At 40.0% G+C, this 22,036-nt stretch overlaps 1 protein-coding gene across 1 annotated transcript in view; it reads left to right on the top strand.

Annotated features, from left to right (window-relative positions):
* Positions 1 to 19,622, top strand: part of LOC140915359 (gamma-aminobutyric acid receptor subunit pi-like) — a 69,833-nt gene extending 50,211 nt beyond the window's left edge. Inside the window, exons 7-10 of the mRNA XM_073354947.1 lie at positions 298 to 435; positions 12,562 to 12,714; positions 13,746 to 13,939; positions 18,315 to 19,622. Of these exons, the coding sequence (XP_073211048.1) occupies positions 298 to 435; positions 12,562 to 12,714; positions 13,746 to 13,939; positions 18,315 to 18,626 (797 nt within the window). The 3' untranslated portion in view covers positions 18,627 to 19,622. The remainder of the gene's footprint in view (positions 1 to 297; positions 436 to 12,561; positions 12,715 to 13,745; positions 13,940 to 18,314) is intronic.
* The last annotated feature ends 2,414 nt before the right edge of the window (positions 19,623 to 22,036 follow it).

Genomic DNA, 22,036 nt, shown 5'->3' with positions numbered 1-22,036 from the left:
TTCCCTCTTCCTGTTGGACTTGATGGGCTTTGCCTTTAGAAGTCCGATACAACTCATCCTTTCATTTATCAGTTTATACCAGCTTTTATTTTTCTACACCACCTATAGTATTTCTTTTGAGATACTCAGACCATGCACTCAGATACAATTGTCAAATTTTGTCATAAAATTGCATTATTTATAATCCAATTTTACTTTTTTTACAAATGGCAAAGGATCATAGATAAACTTGTTCTGCACAAACTATTTATTATATTTAACAAAAACATTCACTGGTTGGTTTCTCTATAACTACAGGGGGCTATAATATCAATGATGTCCAGTTCTACTGGACCAGAGGAAATGATTCAGTTCGAGGCTTGGAGATACTCCAGTTGGCACAATATACAGTAGAAGATCATTTTACTTCAGTATCTGAAGCAGTCTATGAAACAGGTAGGAACTCCCTTTGAGAACTTTTCTCTTGAAGTTCAGAATATGGGGATGAAAGTAGAACAGTGTGAAGGAACTAAACAATTTGCCTTTCTTTTAGTATTTGCAAAAATGAAAAATCTCATCCAATTTCATTCATGTAAGCTATATGGCTTGTATGATATTCTTTAGGGAATTTGTAGCCTCTTAGAAAATGCACTCGACTGTTCAAACGTTTACAGTTATTGGACTTCTGTGGTAATATCTTGGAAAGTTACATACAATTTGAAGAAGCTGATTTCAGGCAAAGTTCTGCTCATGCAGCTCTTAGCTGAAGCTTATGTTGTATGCTATACAGAATACATGGAGAAGAGAGAGAAGGAGGAAAAGTGTTTAATGTAACAATGAGGTTGTAAAGTGAAACATTCACATGACAGGGAATTCTAAAAGATATGCATCTAAATTTTCAAAAGTAACTAGTGATTTTAAGTGCACAACTTAAGACACCTTAAATAACCTGGCCACTGAAAATCAGATATCTTTCAGGTTTCCTTAATTGGGCAAGCGAAAAATCACTAGTCACTTCTGAAAACATAAACCAATATTTATCCCACAGTGTTAAAGACTTGTACAACTTACAAGAAATGCAGACTTTGCCACGAGGGCTTGTAAGTTAAACCACAGCTTTTTGGTTTTGGCAGTTTCAGTCAAACCTTGATAAGCAGAACCTTGAATAAGCAAAACTGTGAGTTACCTTACCTAAGATATCTAGGGTACTATAAATAATCATATTAGAAGTTCCATAGGACTTCTGCAACTTTGATTCATCATAGAACAAAGTGGTGGAAAATATTTCTTTAGCTGTGAGATTTGACTTTCTGACTGTATAAGTTATGGTGGCTGTTCTGGAGATGCTAAAGGATCTTTCAAAGGGAAGAAGAGCTATCAGACATGCTTTATCCTCCTTGAGTTATTCACTGACTCTTCTTTGTTCCTGTTTTATGGTACATATTAAATACTATTTGTCTTATGCACAACCTACCATGCCAACCATAAGGATTTTCTTTATGTAAGGACTCCTAATGCACCCATTTACATTGTAATTCGGGTCTCTGGAGCATGCTTTCCTGACCCTCAGTTTCACACAGATTGCAACTTCTTTCCTCTACTGCATTGTTGGGATTTTATTCTTGAATAACACAGCATAGAAGGAAACACTATGATCTAACCTGAAATATTAACTCAGGTTAAAGCATCAAAATCCTCTAAATGGATATAAAAATACAGATGAAACACAGAATAGCAGGCTTCATTATCACAAAGAGTCTTGCTACTTATATAACTGGCATCTGTTTCCCTTCCTCCCTTCCACAGCCCCTAGATAAACTGCAGCAGGCTCAGTCAAAGGAGAATAACCCTTTAGTGCTGTTCAGCCCAGAAAAGAAGCAGGACCTGCTCACCATTCAAAAAAAAATCTGTTTAATTCTTACCACCTTCCCATATCACATGTAGGGAGGGTCCAAACTGTAACAGAAGAGCAAAATGGATTGCATTGTTTTTCCTCAAATGGAATAAGGGCAGTTTCCCACTTAAGTGAAATGCAGCTAGAGGCACAGTCAAATGGACAGACGTGTTCTTTTCCCTTAGTATCTCTTGTGGACCCTCTCCCCCGGGTTCCAGTGTTAGCTGTAGAGCATTTAAAACAGACTTCAACTTTTCAAATATGTTTCTTTACTTTAACAAATATATCTTAAATTTATTAGAATTTCCCATCCCTAATTGTACTTGGGATTTTTCTGTTTAAGAACACAGCAATATGAAGTGCTATGCAGTACATTTCTAACAGCAAAGCTTATGAAATAATACCATAACCCTCTTAATTCGCTTTTAAACCTTTATGGATATGGTAAAAAGAAAAGGAGTACTTGTGGCACCTTAGAGACTAACCAATTTATTTGAGCATAAGCTTTCGTGAGCTACAGCTCACTTCATCGGATGCATACTGTGGAAAGTGTAGAAGATCTTTTTATACACACAAAGCATGAAAAAATACCTCCCCCCACCCCACTCTCCTGCTGGTAATAGCTTATCTAAAGTGATCACTCTCCTTACAATGTGTATGATAATCGAGTTGGGCCATTTCCAACACAAATCCAGGTTTTCTTACCCCCTCCTCCCTCCCCCCCCACAAACCCACTCTCCTGCTGGTAATAGCTTATCTAAAGTGACCACTCTCCTTACAATGTGTATGATAATCAAGGTGGGCCATTTCCAGCACAAATCCAGGGTTTAACAAGAACGTCTGAGGAGGGGGCGGGGGTTATGAATATGGTGTTATATACAGAGGCTGTTCAGTTTCCCTACAATGTTTCATGGAAGCGTTGCAATATATACTCTATCCTTTATTTAAAAAATTAGAGGCAAAAAAATATTGTAGATGCATATACACAGTATTAATAAAAAGAGCACACAGAAACCAAAATTAATACTTACGTAGCTATTTACAAACATATATTTGAAAGTATCTTACAAATATTAATTGTGCCTTAAAGGCTCCTATGAGACTAGGCAAAAAGCTGTGTACAATCCTTCTTACAAATCATAGAATATCACAGTTGGAAGGGACCTCAGGAGGTCATCTAGTCCAACCCCCTGCTCAAAGCAGGACCAAGTCCCAACTAAATCATCCAATGATAAGGTGAGACAGTCATTGGCAAAACCAAGATTAGAACCGTGCAGTTAAGGAGGAGATAAACCTATAAGTCTGTCACAAGAAAAGCTTTCCCCAAGAGAAAGAAAAAGGATGGCAAAATATGAAGTGTCGGAAAACAATTTGTGTATCAAGCAACAAAAGCAAATTACATAAACAAGTCAAAGAGGACGTTAATAGCATTGGAGTTTCCTTTTTGGTTTTGTTGGAGTGGAGAAAAGTTTAATTTTGAAAATAGGAATATTCTGAGCTACAGTCACTTGCTAGATTTTTGGTCAATACTTCTTAAAATCTGCAAACATGCACATGCTTACCTTGAAGGATGTGAATAGGCTCATTGAGTTCTGTGACCATCATCATGTGAGTAAAGTTAAGCATGGGTGTAAATGTTTGCCAGATCAGGCCCAAAGGGTGGATTTTTATTTCTAGCCTTTTTAACATAATTTGGTTTTATTATTCTAATTTAGATAGTACATTCTTTTAATTGACTAGAGACATCTCTTACATTCACAGAACAACAAACAAGGGCATAGAAGAGAATGCTAGTTTTATACCTACTGTACCCATATACCAGGTGTTCCTCCTCATCTAGAAAACACAAGGAATGAAATTCTGTTATGCAGAGAAAAGTAGACTAAACCAGATGTAAAATTGTTTAAAACTATAGTAGAGATAGTTGAAACTGGTGAAGAAATCCAATTCTGCTTTAAAATGTTAAGATTGGTACATCTGAATTTTCACACAAGTACCATGTTCAGCTATCATTAGCTGGCTTGGGTGGGGAGAGGGGATGTTGAGGGTTAGGATGCACAAGCACGTGTTTAATAAAATATCCACACAGATCTACATCAGTTACGGACTTCAGCCAGTTGCACCTACAGAATCAGCCCAGGACTCTGTACTTGGTCCTTCAATCCTAACATCCAATGCCCCACATATGAACAGGGTAGAAGGCAAAGCTGAGGTATTAGTGGCCACAGGGGAAGCAACAGTTATTATGTCTCTCCACTGAGTGAGCTAGATGTGTGCTCTTTCCCATTGCTCTGTGGCTGTCTCTCTTTGACTTGCCACTGAAAGAGTGGATGCTCTTGTTGCTCTATTGGATATAGAGGCCCACCCCACTGCTGTGAAGAGGATGATGTCTTTCAGCTGGCAGTATAGGTGTCTGGGGTTGCCCAGGAGGAGGAAGTCAATGTGAGAAGAGCCAGGCTCTTTTTAACCTGGACCTTAGTGTTTCCATACCATACATACCATTCTTATGATCCAGTAGACTGGCTACTAGAGAAAGAACTTTGTAAAAGGTCCATGCAGATCTCAACAACAGCACAGTTAAACTAAATGTGAAAGCATGTTACAACCATACCTCAGCATAGCCAAACTACATGTGTAATGATGTGGGGGGAAAAGTCAAAGGCCTCTACTTTCCATTGTCCATCACCTTAGGGTGGCTTCAACATTGAGTGCTTGGCCTGAGACACGAAGGGCCTAACTTTACCGATGGGCTGACAACCTACAATTCCAATGGGCTTCAATAGGAAATATAGATGCTGAACACCTCTGAAAAGCAGGCCCTGCATGTCTCAGGCTGGGCAGACATCCAAAGTGAGTGGATGTGTTTGAAAATGTAGGCCACAGTGTATTCGGTATTCCTCTTAAAACAGAATTCCAAAGTAACAATGTCTACATAAACAGGAGCTGTATTTCTGTACAGTTATGTTCTTTGGTTTGGAATGAAAATCATCATTGATTCTACTTGGGGCAGAGAGGCAGTGCAAAACTTTTGGAACCATGGTCAGAGTGGCAGTGAATGGCATAGGTGGAGGGAAGTCTCTTGACTTATTACATGCCCTGCAGGGGGAAAGTACAGCAAACACACATACACTGTTCAATGAGAGGTTTGAGAGCAGATCCATGCATAATGCACATTGAAAGGACCAAAAACTCTGCATAGGAAGTACAGAGCAGTAGTTATTGCTATTCTGGACAATAGCTGGAACAACAGCCATAGAGGAGCTGCACTGCAGTCCCACAACCCAGTTGCCAGGAAGAGGAATGGAGAACCTACTCCTTCCCCAGTTTCATTTATTCAAGAAGGGTGATCTTCATCCTAAACAGTAATAGCCCATTTTGGTCACATACTGCAATTTTCTGTAATCAGCTATGTTTGAGGCACCCTGTCAAATTTTATTTAACTCTTCTCATTGTGCCCTTATTTATGCAAAAAGCAACACCTTGTAAGGCACAAGAGGAGAAGCAAGGGATGCATGGCTAAAGCTGTATTAATGCCTTTGTACAGGATGTACACCATACATCTCAACTGCCACCAAGGGGTTAGTATAGATATTTAATGGGGAGAGGAGATTGTGTTCTTTGTGCCTGAATGCTTTGTGGAATTGCATGGGATAACAAAAGTGCATCTTATATAAAGAGCTCTGTGTAGCACTTTATCTAGAGTAAATTTCACCAGGAAGAATACAGGAAATAGCCATGGGCCAGATTCTCCCCTCCACTTGCACTGAGCAGAAATGAGAAAGGGAACACAGAAAGCTAAAAGCAGCATCCCTGTAGCATGGTTCCCCCTACAAGCCCCTCCCACTGCCATTGATTGTTGGGGGCAGAGATGTGGGAGAAGTTGTTCTATGTGGCATGTTCTCATCAGCCAGAAGTACGCACAGTAAGGATTTCAGTCAGTTATAGACCAGAACTTTATTATACAATTGGATATACAGGATGATTATCAACTGCCAAAGATAAATGTTATAGCTTGAGAAGGAAATCTGTTTATTTAATGTTGGGTATATTTCTTATGTGGTACAGTGACATTCCATATTGATAAAACCATGGTTATGATAGTGATATCTGTTTGAAGAATCAGAATCAACGTTGGAGACTAGCGTATGGCTTTGGACTCCAACAGCCAAATTCAGAGACAAGTTATAAAATGGGGTAAGCCAGATCTCCTTACACTCAGACTTCCTTAGACTTTACACCTGCTTTACCATTGCATAGGGGAGTCTATATTGATATAGCTGATATGCCACTGAGCCAGAAAAGGCATATGCTATGTTGAGTGAGAACCATTTTTACTTACACCTTCTGCTCCTCACTGTGTATGTTACACCTGTTTATTTTCATGTAACAATATTCTGAATGTAAGTATATGCAAGGGTATCTAACTAAGTGTAAGGAAGTCTAAGGCTATGTTTTCACTACAGAGTTAGCTTGAGTGATTCATACTTGAATTAGTCCTCTTGAGTTAGCCTGGCTTGAGTGAGAGTCACTGCAAAATAACACTTGATTTGCACAGACTGATTGCTATCAGCTGACAAATTGTGCTACTTCAAGCTTTACCTTCTGCCCCCTCTCAGGCCAGACAATTCAAGTTTATAGTACCACAACTCTCAAGTTACAGGTTTTTGGGTATGGACAGTACCTATTCGACATTGGTGAGGCCTCATCTGGAGTACTGTGTCCAGTTTTGGGCCCCATACTACAAGAAGGATGTGGATAAATTGGAAAGAGTCCAGCGAAGGGCAACAAAAATGATTAGGGGTCTGGAACACATGACTTATGAGGAGAGGCTGAGGGAACTGGGATTGTTTGGTCTGCAGAAGAGAAGAATGAGGGGGGATTTGATAGCTGCTTTCAACTACCTGAGAGGTGGTTCCAGAGAGGATGGTTCTAGACTATTCTCAGTGGTAGAAGAGGACAGGACAAGGAGTAATGGTCTCAAGTTGCAGTGGGGGAGGTTTAGGTTGGATATTAGGAAAAACTTTTTCACTAAGAGGGTGGTGAAACACTGGAATGCGTTGCCTAGGGAGGTGGTGGAATCTCCTTCCTTAGAAGTTTTTAAGGTCAGGCTTGACAAAGCCCTGGCTGGGATGATTTAATTGGGGATTGGTCCTGCTTTTGAACAGGGGGTTGGACTAGATGACCTCCTGAGGTCCCTTCCAACCCTGATATTCTATTCTATTCTATTCTATGACAGAACTCAAGTTAGGGACAACACGCAAATAGCTCAAGTTATCTCTACTATGAAGACAACACCTCCACTATATCTCATATCTCATCCTTCTTTCAGTTATACACAGGAGAGCAGTTTTATTAGATTGCCTAATACTTTCCATTATAGAAGATTCTTCTGACCTTTTTTGAAAAGCTGTGTCACCTCCGTTATTTCCTTGTATGCAGCAGGTCTTTGAAATTTGGCAGGGAGAAAGCCCTCAGACTAGAAGAGTGCCTTTTCTTTGTGCCTTGCAATTCCATGCAGATTAACTGAGGGTAGGTCTACCCAGTGAGTGGCAGTGAGTCTCAGAGCCAGGGTGACAGACTCAGGCTTGTTCTGCAGCACTAAAAATAGCTGTGTAGACATGCAGCTCAGGCTGGAGCTTGGGTTCTGAAGCCCAGGGATGGGGTGGGTCTTCCGAGCCTGATCTCCAGCCTGAGCCACAGTTGTCTACCCAGCTATTTTTAGGGTCGCAGCAGAAGCCTAAGTCTGTTGACCTGGGTACTGAGGCTTGCTGTGTGGACTATTCTGAGTTATAAACTGTTAAAAAACTCTAGGGTCACAAAATAGAGCATGAGCTCCTGGTGTCCTGGAGGAGAGACCATTCAGTCTCAGCATGTAGTGCCAGTGGCCCATCACCTACACTTGAGGACAGCAGCATTCCCCTGCTGTCAGCTAATACCATTAGTTCGGTCGTTCAAGCTGTGCTGCAGTGTTGAAGTTTCAGGGGTCAAACTCTTCTGATGAATGGGTGGGAGGATTGTTACAGATGTACATAACAGAATTTGTGTTTAGCTTTTTCCTTTTAAAAAACCTAGGAAATTACATGGAAAACATTGCTTAGAGAATGTTATATAGGTTGCAAAATCAAGTTAGAAAATGCCAGATTTACAGTTGCTTGCACAACTGTAATACTTTATGTTACAGTCTGTCATTACATGATTGCACAGTGTTTTTCCCCAGCACCTTTGCCTCATTAAATGCACAACATGGATGAAGAGAGGGGAAGAATTAGCTAAGGAAACCGTAAATTTGACATTTTTAAACTTTTGAATGCTTGACTTTGGCCTGATCTACACTTGAAAATTTTACTGGAATAACTCTTTTGCTTAAGGAAGTGATTTTTTAAAGATATATAGTTATATCGGCAAAACCTCTAGTATAAATGCAGTTATATCGGTATAAAGGAGATTTATGTCAGTATAGTTTTCTTTTCCCTGTAAGAATAGCTACTACTGGGGGGGTGGAGGAGGAGAAGTGATAGCTCAGTGGTTTGAGCATTGGCCTGCTAAACCCAGGGCTGTGAGTTCAACAGCCTTTGAGGGGGCTATTTAGGGATCTGGTCCTGCTTTCAGCAGGGGATTGGACTAGATGACCTCCTGAGGTCCCTTCCAACCCTGATAGTCTATGATTCTGTATAAATCTCCTATTGTACTATATAACTGACCCCATTAAGGATGTTGAACTCTCAACTATACTGGCATAGTTAAAGCAGTACAACTTTCTAATGTAGCCAAGCCCTTTGTAACCTTAATAACTTCTTTAGACCAGTTTTTTGTATGTTTTAAAAATACTGTAAACGTTTAAATGTAAGCAGCCATATTCTAGTCTGGTAGCAATAAGACAGACCAGCGTGTGCATTTGTAGGCTGTGGTTGCACTTCACGCTGTTAAAAAGTACTCTGAACCTCATACTTCACAGTGCACCTGAGGGATGCACAAATAGCCTATTAATGCAGATATTGCTGTTGTGGCTTACAGCTAAAGTGCATCCATATTTATAAAGCACACTCATGACTCATGGCACACAATATTAGAAACAAACACGTAACTTCACTTAGTCAAACAAAATAGCTCAAGCCAACTGACCACAGTGAATACCTGAATTTCGCCCTTTCATTGATATTCTGGTAGAAGTAGTAATTACAGAGGTTGGAAAAATTGGAATTTTTAAAAGTTAAAGGTTATCATCATTTTGTAACGTTCAAAATAAAGTCTGTACTGAACATTAATTGTGGATCAAGTTATGTTAATAAAAAATCAGATTGTTTCTTTATTTTCATGCATTATAGCCTAGAGGGAACATAAGGTAAAGGCAAATTCACATCCTGAACTTTAATTGCACAGATGTACAAAAGCTCACTTAGGACTCTGGGACTATGAAGGACGAAATTCAGACTTAGCATAAGGGTGTGTAATTCCGCTACTTATGCCAAGTCTGCATTTGGCTCCAAGGTTCAGATCTTTGTGCAAATCATAGAAACATAAGATTGGAAGGGACCGCAAGAGATCTTCTAGTGCAGTTCCCTGCACTCAATGCAGGACTAAGTATTATCTAGACCATCCCTGATAGGTGTTTGTCTAACCTGCTCTTAAAAATTTCCAATGATGGAGATTCCACATCTTCCCTAGGCAATTTATTCAAGTGCTTAACCACCCTAACAGTTAGGAAGTTTTTCCTAATGCCCTTGCTGCAATTTTAGGCCATTACGTCTTGTCCTATCCTCAGAGGTTAAAGGGAACAATTTTGCTCCCACCTTGTAACAACCTTTTATATACTTCAAAACTGTTATCATGTGTCCCTACCCCCCCACCACACACACACACCAGTCTTTTCCAGATTAGACAAATCCAATTTTTTCAGTGTTCCTTCATGGGTCATAATTAGGCCTCCAGTTGAGACTTAATCAGCGCAGAGTAGAGCGAAAGAATTATTTCCTGTGTCTTGCTTACAACACTTTTGCTAATACATCCCAGAATGATGTTGCTTTTTTTGCAACAGTGTTACACTGTTGACTCATATTTAGCTTGTTATCCACTGTGACCCCCAGATCCCTTTCCACAGTACTCCTTCCTAGGCATTCATTTCCCGTTTTGTATGTGTGCAACTGATTGTTCCTTCCTAAGTGGAATAGTTTGCATTTCATCATATTTACTTCAGACCATTTCTCCAGTTTGTCCTGATCATTCTGAATTTTAATCCTGTCCTCCAAAGCACTTGCAACTCCTCCCATCTTGGGGGGTTTATAAGTGTACTTTATATGCCATTGTCTAAATCATTGATGAAGGCATTGACCAGAACTGGACCCTGAACTAATCCCTGTGGGACCCCACTTGATATATGCCCTTCCAGCTTGACCATGAACCACTGATAACTACTCCCTGGGAATGGTTTTCCAACTAGTAATGCACCCACCTTATAGTCGTTCCATCTCGGTTGTATTTCCCTAGTTTGTTTATGAGAAGGTCATGTGAGACAGTATCAAAAGCCTTACTAAAGTCAAGATATATCACATCTGCTCCCTGTCCCCATCCACAAGACTTGTTACTCTGTCAAAAAAAGTTATTAGGTTGGTTTGACATGATTTGTTCTTGACAAATACATGCTGTTATTTATCACCTTATTATCTTCTAGTTGTCTGGAAATGGATTGCTTAATTATTTGTTCCATTATCTTTTTGGGTACTGAAGTTCAGCTGACTGGTCTGTAATTCCCTGGGTTGTCCTTATTTCCCTTTTTATAGATGGGCACTATATTTACCCTTTTGCAGTCCCCTGGAATCTTACCCGACATCCATGACTTTTCAAAGATAATCGCTAATGACTCAGATAGCTTCTCAGTCAGCTCCTTGAGTATTCTATTATGTATTTCATCAGGCCGTGGTGACTTGAAAACATCTAACCTGTTTAAGTTATTTTTAACATGATCTTTCCCTATTTTAGCCTCTGATCCTACCTCATTTTCACTGCCATTCATTAAGTTAGCCGTCCAATTGCTACTAAACTTTTTGTTGAAAACTGAAACAAAAAACTCATTTAGCACTTCTGCCATTTCCACATTTTCTGTTATTTCCCCCCCCCCTCCCCACGCACCCTGCTTATTGAGTTACAGGCCTACCCTGTCCTTGGTCGTCTTCTTATTTCTAACGCATTTGTAGAATATAAATATTACCTTTATGTCTCTAGCTAGTTTAATCTCCTTTTTTGCCTTGGCCTTTCTAATTTTGTCACTACATATTTGTGTTATTTATTTATATTCTTAGTTTGCAATTGGACCTCATTTCCATTTTTTGTAGAACTCTTTTTTGAATTCAGATAATTGAAGGTCTCCTGGTTACACCAGGGTGGTCTCTTGCCATACTTCATATCTTTCCTACACAGTGGGATAGTTTGCTCTTGTGCCCTTAATAATGTCTCTTTGAAAAACTACCCACTCTCATGAACTGATTTTTCCCTTAGACTTGCTTCCCATGGCATCTTACCTACCAACTCCCTGAGTTTGCTAAAGTCTGCCTTCTTGAAATCCATTGTCTTTTTTGTGCTATTTTCCCTCTTACTATTCCATAGAATCAATACTCCTAACACTCCTTAGAATCACTTTTCACCCAAGATGCATTTCACTTTCAAATTCTCAATCAGTTCTTCCAAATTTGTCAAAATCACATCTAGAACAGCCTTTCCCCTAGTGGCTTTCTCCATCTTCTGAAATAAAAAAAAGTTTCCAATACATTCCAAGAACCTGTTGGATAATCAGCATAACTTCACTGAATTCATCAGATCTACAATCACTTTGAGTGGCTGAGGATCTGACCCTGAATGTCTTACTATTGAAGGCGGTAAACATAAGAGGAACAGTTGTACCACAAACAATACAAACATTGTAATGCAATATATATATATTTTTAAAAAGAGTGGACCATGAAAATACAAAGAAACTGTAGTTATGGTTTTTGAAAAGAAATACAAACTGTAGCCCAACAAGATTTGTGAAAGTACCTGTAACCCACATATAGGGGAATAATAAATAAAAGAGCCATGAACAAATGAACCCGAATGGATGCAGCCACTACACCTAATTCTATGTTATAAAAATATAATTAACATGTCAGTTTAAATAATATTTGCTGGTGCCAATTGCTAATATGCTGCAAATAGCTACATTTAAATATGTTTCCAAAAGTCAAATTCTTAAGGTTGCCTTGTGATGAAGTAGATTGATTTAGTTAATTGATTTTCCCATAGATTAGGAGTTTTGTTCCATCCTCCTACTCCACTTACCCCCAATTTAATACCCAGCACAAAACCTAATTGCTCAGGTTAATGTATAGAATGGATGACTCTGACATATACTGAATATAGGTTTACTTTAAGAAAGGCTCTCCTCTCTACACTGGAATTTTAGCAAAACAAAATTGACAAGAATTACAATATTGGTTTACCAGTTTGGACCTAATTAGAGCTTTTACTGCCAAAGTATCAGAAATGGAAAGTTAACAGATTTGTTGGGAAGTGTGCAAGACAAATGTAGAAAAAACATTTTTAATGTTAAAAATTGACATTTGCAAGAAATTGTGGTAAGTGGCACCATCTAACATTACCTTATACCAACTAATTGTTTGTTTGTTTCAAAAGATTGTTTGCTGCTCTTTTCACAGGATGCTATCCAAAGTTAGTATTCCATTTTGAACTCAAGAGGAACATCTTGTATTTCATACTAGAGACATATGTACCATCCATCTTGCTAGTTGTACTCTCCTGGGTATCATTCTGGATAAGCCAATCATCAGTTCCAGCCAGAATCTGCATAGGTGAGTAAGTAAAAAAACAAAATGGAGGTTGAAACATTAAAAGGTGTTCTTTGTTGCATGGTACATAGCATTCATTTCCAGAAAGTGCAAAGACTTCTGTATTTTAGGCAATTACTTCTTTGGTTTGCCATACATGCAATACATCATGTAGATTCCCCTCAGATTTTTATTTCTGTGCATTATTTAACAAGGAAAATGTCCTGGGAAGCCATAGGGAGTCTAGATGGCAGACAAGCACAAAGAACATTCAGTCATTCCTGAACTCACTTCAAAACATTCAAGTACAACGTGTTGCACACAAGAAAGAATTATGAGGTGTTTGTGAGGATGAACAATACATAGTAATTAACCCACGAATAACGGAAGAGAAAGTACTGTACGAGAGTAAAATAACACATTTTAAATGAGAGAGAGAGAGAGAGAGATGTGGAGTTGGGAAGAAAAGAATCAGCTGCCACAAGACTGAAATGTTCAGAGCAGAGGAGAAACAATTATAAGATGTATAGCCTCATGCTTCTGGATTTGTAAGAAGGAAAGGTGTCCATACAGAGTGAACACAGTTGAATGGAGTGGTGTTAGCACTATGTGTGTAACTTCATAGAAATGGTTACTGTACCTACTTTCATGCAAATGCTACACAGCAGAAATACAAGATAATTACACTGTGGTTATAAAAAATCATTGTGAACCATCTTTGTAGTCAGGGAATATCCAGACCATTTGCATAATACCGTAATATCACAAGTGTACACAGCATGAGTCATTTCAGTTCCTCTCATTTTAGATTACAGACTCTCTGGATTATTAACCTTGTTTTTCTATTTCTTTTAAACACGGGAATTCAAAATCTTAAATATATTTAAAAGTCTTATTTCTAGAACATCCAGCAGTAAATGGGGAAATGCGATTGCACACACTGAACAGTTCACAGTGATCATAAAGCTCAGAAAACACTAGTTTGCAGCTATTCCAAATGCTGCATAGAATGCCATAACTAACACCACTTTTACCTCATTCCTTGTGTTCCGCAGGTGTCACAACAGTGCTTACCATGACAACTCTCATGATGGGAGCCAGGACTTCACTTCCTAATGCTAATTGCTTCATAAAGGCAATTGATGTATACCTTGGTATTTGTTTTAGTTTCATCTTTGGGGCTTTGTTGGAGTATGCTGTGGCTCATTTCTGTACTCTTCATCGTTCCAATTTGAGGGTACTCACAAAGGTATTTAAATTTTTAAATATTTGAGTAGAACAAATACCTCGGGAACTCCTTGTCAGGAGAGTACATTACCTGCATTAGCACTAATGGGAATTGTACATACATTTAATGGAAATATTTCTTACAACAAGGACACTAAAAGGCATTATGGGTCTAACAAAAACTAAGATTTCTAATACCCCTTGAACTTTGGGGTATTAGAAAGCCAGCTCTGAATTTTGCAGCTTAGGCCCTCTTTACTAGGGGACACTTTATGTCTCTCAGTTATATCCATACTACCCAATGACAGTAACAAAGAATAGTTCATGAATCACTGAAGTCTTTGGCACTATTATTGTGGCATTTATATTGCAGCTGTATGTGGGAGAAGGCATGGAATTGTCTACCCCCGGAGGAGGAAAGGTAGAGTTTGGGGCTGTTCCATGCACAGAAGGGGGTAAGCAATCTGCCATATCCATTAAGATGGAGAAAATTACTTCCCCGAATGAATACTCCTTGCTCTGCAGAGTGGCATGGAGTGGGTGGGGCAGGACCATAGCTCTGACTCCGCCTTAACCTGTTTTAAATGCAGGGACTGCTACTACAGGAGGCCCTTACATAACTACACAAGAGTTGGGCAATCCTCTGAGCTGTCTCTACAAAGGCCACTCATAATCTGACTCTTGCCATGACCATAAAACTCTCAGTACTGTTTAGATGCAACCAAGAGCAGCATATTTGGGTCACAATCACTTACTAGCATTTCCTCTTATAGCTTAGGAAATTATTTTTGTAACTTCTTGTCTTCCACCTTGCTTGCCCAGGTATTAAGCATGATATCTACTCCATCCCTTGAACCTGTCCGGGGCACATGCTACATGATATCCTGACCTTTCTATGGTCTCTAGTTCAAAGTGTCTGTTTCCCATATAACCCCATTCTTAGTAGCAGTTGCAATCACTACATTCACAATTCAATGCCCCACACTGTTGGTTACATCGGTGGAAGTGCTCCTGGTGAGGACATGCACCACCAAGAGAAAAAGCTAGTATGGACATGAAAAATCACAGTAATTACTGTGGTGGCAATATGTCAACCTAACTTAGGTTGACTTAATTTTGTAATATAGATAAGGCCTGAGCAAGGCTAAGACATGTAGTCTGAGGGTATTCTCTGGGAATGGTTGCAAATGCAGCAGCTAAGGATTTGTTTGGCAAGCTGGGTGTGGGTGAGAGAGAGGCATAAAGCCAAGAGAAAGCCATCTGAAAGTGAGAGAAGCAGTCGTGAGCATGGAGCAGAGATAGTGCTCCTTGGACACAGAAATGACTGAAGGACCAGACTTAGAAATTGTGAGCAAGGAAATTTCAGGGAAATAGGGCTTTGTGCACAAATCTGATTTTGAGTAGAGAAATTGTGCATACAAAATTGCAGAATCAAAATTCAGAAGACAAAGTAGAAACCATTTTGTAATGGTAGCCTTAAACAATGAGTAAGAATGATCTGTGTTGCACTCTGTTTTAGTATTTAAATGAGTTTGTTCAAGATCCAGCATTGGTTAAATTGGCACATTTTAGTTCTTTTGATGTGCTGGGGATTTACGGTTTATAATATGAAATATGAAATAGCTAGCCATATACAGACACCTGCAGTAGCAAGTTCCACGTGAGCCATGATCAGCACAGACAACATCAAAGTCGATGACAAAAACTGATGAGTCACCTGCTGCATGGGAATTCAAGCACGATGTCCCATTCATTTCAATTCAATTAGCCCACTGCATAAGAGTCTGAATAAACCAACAGGTTACCTTTCAAAGGCCTTACATCTTACTTTCTTCTGTACGAAGAACAGAACCCACCTTTATGACTAAAGAAACCCTTTGACTCTTTCCCCTGCATAAAAGAAAGGAATCCTCATCTAGCCGTATTTTTTTAAATTCACCTTTGGCTAGAGAAGAAGCCTGGAAATTTTCATCCTGAAAGGGGAAAGTGCCACAAATTGAAAATGGGGTAGTAGTGGAAACACTCATTCTTATACCTACTGGTCACACCTGCTGCAGCTACAATGCACAGCATCATGTTGCCTTTACAAACATTTTAAATTGGCTTGGCAAAGGAATCTCCAGGTGCACGAGATACCAGGACACTCTTGGATGAAACACTTAATCTTGAAAAATCTATAATTTTCAGCAGAAGTGACACCTTTCCTCCTGTCAGCTGTTGGATGTCAAACACTTCAGTTAATATAGACAGCAAAAGCAGATAACATATACAGTACTTTTCAGCTCTCATACAGTACCTTTTCATGGATGCTGCTGATTTTTGTATTCAAACAAATCCCTTTATCGTGCCATCTGCTATTCTCTCATTAAGAGCTGAGAGTGAGAGAAGAGTAAATGGCATCACCTTTAAAAAATACAGCTGCAATTGAATTCTCTCTTGAAATGCAAGGTTTTCATAATGTAAAGCAGCATAATTATTCTTCTCACAGAGTTCCCCAAAGCCCCTCTTTTTCTGAAGTCCCCCAACATCCCTGATTTGTAAGGCAGATAGCTATTTGTAGTTCTGTTGTAGATTCTCTTTCTTCTTTTCACAGGTGCAATATGATAATCAAACTTGTGCTGTAAATGCATCTTTTTATGTTCTGTGAAAAAAGAGTGGCTTGTAACGCAGCAACAGGAGTGAGACGTGCACCACGCCATAGACAGCATTTTCCACTCAAGTTTTAAGGGCTTCCTAGGGAAAATAAGTTAAGAATAGCCTAATAAAGTATAAGCCACCTGTGAATCATTTCCGTGCAGCTGTGTGAAAAGAAAAATGGCACATAGGCAGTGTCCTTTCCTGCTGTGCAATAAAACTGTAATTCTGTACAAATTTTATTTGACTTTACTTGGGTGAGAAGTCAAATTTTAAACTGAACAATGCACTAACTCCCACCATTTTTAAAACACAGATGTTGTTCTGCTCCTTTTCTCTTTCTAATAAATGAGAACCTGGGAACAGTCAGATATCTTCTGGCAGGTTTCTTGATTTTATTAACTTTTGAAGTGCCAGTTACAATCATTATGACTCAGCATTGATGCTTTGTTTAAAGTGTCAGAGACACTGCTGGGAAGGATTTTCTCTGGCATCATGAGAACGATGTTGTGCTGAGTACAGTTTTTAAAGTCAACTAGCTCAGAAATTGAAATGTGTAGTAGAGATAGGTTCAAAGTAAAACTCAATTGCTAGCATTTCCTCAGGCAGTGCTTAAAATCCAGACTGGAATTTTATGGCTTAATCTTATCTGTAGTTTATAAACATATTTTTAATCTCAGTTTTTTATTTCAAATTACTGACATTGCTGCAAGAAGCTATACTGCAGATGAAAGGAATATTTCCCATCAGGTGCATTTTCTGGGAAGACCCACCGGGTTGTGCATGGTTTCTCTCTGTCAGATGGAAGAGACTAGATTTTTCAAGCAAATTGAAAAACAAAAATGATGGTGATGATAATTTTTCCAATTCCTTCTATTTTGTTTCACTGACTCACTGCATTTTACTTCTAAATCTGAGGTAGAATTCTGACCCCACTGAAGTCAACAGCAGAACTTCCATATTTCAAAGGGTCAGGACTTCAGCCATGAACTTTCTGGCTCAATGCTCTTTCCAATCAAAACAAAGGAAAAACTCTTGAAATATTTGTGTAGGGCTCAACAAAGCTCTGTTTCAGCAAAGCTCTTAAGCATGTGCTTAACTTTAACATCCTGAACTTTAAGCATGTGTTTCAAGTGCTTTGCTGGACCAGGAACTGAAATAAGGGATTATGAAATATTGAAGTATTAATTTAGTGGTGGGGTTCGTTCCTCTTCCTCATCCTTGTCAGGATAGATCAACCTTCTTCATGAGCCTAAGAGGCTGAAGAATAGTCTGCCTACTGTGCAAAAAGTAAGATACTCTCAAATTCTGAGGTGCTTGAACTAGCTAGCTAGACCTAGGGATAGCTGCAGCTCCACTGATCTTCTGCTAAAATAATGATGTACTCCTAAACAGTTCCTAGCTGCACAATTAACTTGATCTTTCCAACAAAAAAAATGTTTATCCCCTTTGATACATTCAACAGATTTCATGCTCACTTCAACGTTTGATGGAACATTTCTGTACAAATCTAGTTTTCCTTTACAGTCAGATTTGAACTTTTGCCAAAAGCTGCCATGTAAGTCATTGTGTTGTCCTATATTTGGCGACTTTGAAAACTGACAGTAGTTACTGCCATGTATGTTTATACCCACTAAAATCAGGTGTGCACTACAAAAAGGGAGTCATAGGGAAACCTAATCATTCAGTTTAGTGCAAATGTAAATATATGCAATGAAACATATGCTTAAGTGCCTCTCTCCTGCTGTTTTGTTTCCTGTCAGGATGAGGATGAAGAGATCGAAGAAGAGATTAATGGAGTACTGGCAACAATTGCAAACAGTTGTAATGTATCTGACAAGATTAACAAAGTTGATTCAAAGAAAAACATCAATACCAGCAGTAACAGAAAAGAGGAGAAAAGTAAACACAGTGGGTGTAATTCACCAATGACAGTGATGAAAAGACTCTTCTGTATCTCTGACTGCTTCTATGTTAAAAACCCATACCACATAGACAACTATGCCAGACTCTCTTTCCCATTATCATTTATCATAATAAATGTATTTTATTGGGTGTATTATTTGTATTTCTAAGTATTTTAAACTATAAAACTGTCGTGTAAACTTAGGTGAGACATAATGAGTAAAGTTGGGAAAGTTGCATTGGTTTTGTCAGAGTAACATTTTTATTCCACCGTGCATTATGGTTAGGGCCCTACCAAATTCATGGCTGTGAAAAATGCATCACAGACCATGAAATCTGATCTTCTCCATGAAATCTGGCTATCGTAGGAGAGGAGCAGAGGTGGAGGCACCCCAGCTTGGGGGCTCCTACCATGCGCCGGGCTCCAGCTGCTAGTCCTGGCCTAGGCTGGGGCGGCACTTGACTTCTTCTTCCCCTGCAGGGGCTGCTCCTGGATGCAGGTCAGACCCATCTCTGGGATGCTCAACAGCTGCTGGCTGTGAGCCTAGCTCTGAAGGCAGTGCAAAAGGGAGGGTGACTCTCTGTCCCCGACCCGGGTGGAGAGGCTGGGGCCCCAGCTGTCAGCCCGAACCCTGGGCAGAGAAGCTGCTAGGAAAACACGGACGTATGGTAACCCACCCTCCATATCCTGCAACCCTCACTTCTGTGCTGCTGTTGGTGGCGGCATTGGCTTTAGAGCTGGGCACCTGGCCAGCAGCTGCAGCTCTCTGGCTACCCAGCTCTGGTGGGTAAGCAGTACGGGTGGCAATCCCACGACCACCCTACAATAGCCTTGGGACTGCCCCATGACAGCCTTTTGGGTCAGGACCCCCCCCCCAAGGTTACAACACTGTGAAATTTCAGATATAAACATCTGAAACCCTGAAATTAACTATTTTTAAAATCCAATGACTGTGAAATTGACCAAAATGCATGACCAAAATGAAATTGACCATGCATTTGGTAGGGCCCTAATTATGGTAAAAGCTTGCCATTTTATCAGATAGTACTTCTGTTGAGTTTCAGGTTAAATTACTGTTCATCTGTTAAATTACTGTAGTATAAGATCTGTTACTGTAAGTTACTATAGTCCAAAATTGACCTATTTTTAGCATGCCTATCCCTCTGTGTACTATTTATCAAAAGCCAAACAGTTCTGTTTTTAAACTTTACATGTTAAATTTTGTAAAATGAGAGAGTTATATAACACTAATTTCTGCACTGTATCGAATATATTTAAAAATAAAATCCGTAAAGTTATTTTTCTGTTATGGTTCCATCATTATGTTCCCTGTGGCTTTGTCAATAATGCATACATCTCCAAGAATATTATATAACACTTTTATCACTGGAGGGTAAAATTTTTTTGCTTAATAGCAAATAAGTGGTTTGAGAGATTGAACTATTAACACAATCCAAAACCACATGTAAGACTTTGGAGCATCGCAAATAATTAGCGACACTGGCCCCTAAAAACACATAGAACTCCCAAAGCCAAAGAGCTTGGATCCAGATCTGTACTCTTCTCAAGTGAAGAGATGTTTAGATGTGGTGTTTAGGTGTGGGCCAGTCTCTAATAGAACATGGCCATTTATACTGCCATTTACACCTTCTTGTCAACTGTCTAAATGGGCCATCTTGATTATCACTACAAAAGTTTTTTTCTCCTGCTGATAATAGCTCATCTTAACTAATTAGCCTCTCACAGTTTGTATGTCAACTTCCAACTTATCTGTATGTATATATATATATATATATATCTCCTCTTTCTATATGTTCCATTCTATGCATCTGATGAAGTGGGCTGTAGCCCACGAAAGCTTATGCTCTAATAAATTTGTTAGTCTCTAAGGTGCCACAAGTACTCCTGTTCTTTTTGCGGATACTGATGAACATGGCTGCTACTCTGAAAGTAGTAATATTATGGAAATTATTGGGTATATGACCCGTTTTTATATTGCTACACAAAAGTTTAGAAATAGTGTTTCTCATCAGCTAACTAGAATTCATTGAGCTGCTCACATGTGTGTACACTGTATATCACAGAAAGTGCAGTGATCTGACAAGTATTTTACATTATAATGCACACATATATGTACCTGTGCAGAATACTGACACCGATGGGTTCATATCCACCCATCAGTTTTCTACTTGTGAGGGAAGACATCACTACATGTTAGAGAGGAAAATTCCATGTTCTTAATATGGCACTGGTTTTCCACACCCCTGTTAAGTCAATGGGACTGGTACCATCAGTTCAATAGCAGCAGGTGTAAGCCGTTATTTAGAACATATTTGATATAGTTCCATGTATAGCAGTTGAGTGTTTTTAAAAAACAAGCCAATGAAAAAGACAATCAGTTGGGCCCCTAAGTACATTTGAGGATCTTGGCCTTAGTGCCTGATTTCTAAGGCCTCAGATGCTTTTGTGTCAACAGGAACTGCAGAAGGGCAACTCCAGATTCTCCTCCTATATAAGGAATAGGGAACGCCTACCTGGTCTGAGGGTTTCTGAGTTCAGCATGACCACTCCTGCCATTCATATAAAAGAATGTGGAAATGATAAACCAAGGTACAAGCACTTGCATTAAGGACAAGAAAAAGAAGACCTCTAATTCATGTTCTGGGATGTCTATCAGTAGAATAGCCTCAATAATTATATATTATGACAATGTCAAACAGAACAATTTTTCTTCGAGTGCTTGTTCACGTCCATTCCACACTAGGTGTGCGCGCGCTGCGTGCACGAGCGTCGAAAACTTTTTCCCTTAGCGGCTCCTGTCAGGCTGGTGGGCCCCCCAAGTGGCGCCACTGCACCCCGCATTATATACCCCCGCCGGCCCGATCCCCTCCAGTTCCTTCTTACCATCCATGGTGGCATTGGAACAACCTCTCTCTCTCTCTCTCTCGTAGAAGAGCAGTCCCTTAGCCTTTAGAGTAGCTGTTATCAGTTCATTTACGTATAGATTGTGAACACTTAAGTGATTAGATGCTTGGAGGCCTCCAGCACCAGCCCAGGCCACGGGGCATGCCGCAGGCCCACGGCTTCAAGGCTTGCACCACGTGCCGCAAACCTATGCTGGTTAGTGACCCCCATGACTCGTGTCTACGTTGCTTGGGGGACGGACATCAAACTGAAAGGTGTAGGATTTGCAAGGCGTTCAAGCCAAGGACAAGGAAAGAAAGAGACTTTTGCCTAAAGCAACTGTTGATAGAGACCGCATTGCAGCTGCTGGGCCCGGAGCGCCCGACACCGGCTCAGGCTTCCTCAGTGCATAGTGCCCCAGAGCCATCAGGAGACCCGGCACCGGCGAAGCACTGTAAACTGTTGGCCCCAGAGCACCAGGCTAGGCCCCAGCACCGATCGTTCTCCCCGCTGCGGCCCCCAGCGCAGCCCAAAGGAAGGCGTAGTCGTTCCCTGCACAGGAGGCTGGCGCCTCCCAAGGCACCGAGCACCGACAAGAGGGGGAAGGCTGTGGTATCGGCGCTCACACAGGCGGTCCCAGTGGCAGAAGCCCCACCGAGCCCAGACCTAAGTTAG

This window comes from Lepidochelys kempii, chromosome 7, assembly GCF_965140265.1.
Source record: "Lepidochelys kempii isolate rLepKem1 chromosome 7, rLepKem1.hap2, whole genome shotgun sequence".
Classification (NCBI taxonomy): domain Eukaryota; kingdom Metazoa; phylum Chordata; order Testudines; family Cheloniidae; genus Lepidochelys; species Lepidochelys kempii.
The sequence above is the reverse complement of the archived record's forward strand: the minus strand, read 5'-3'. Positions and strand labels throughout refer to the sequence as shown.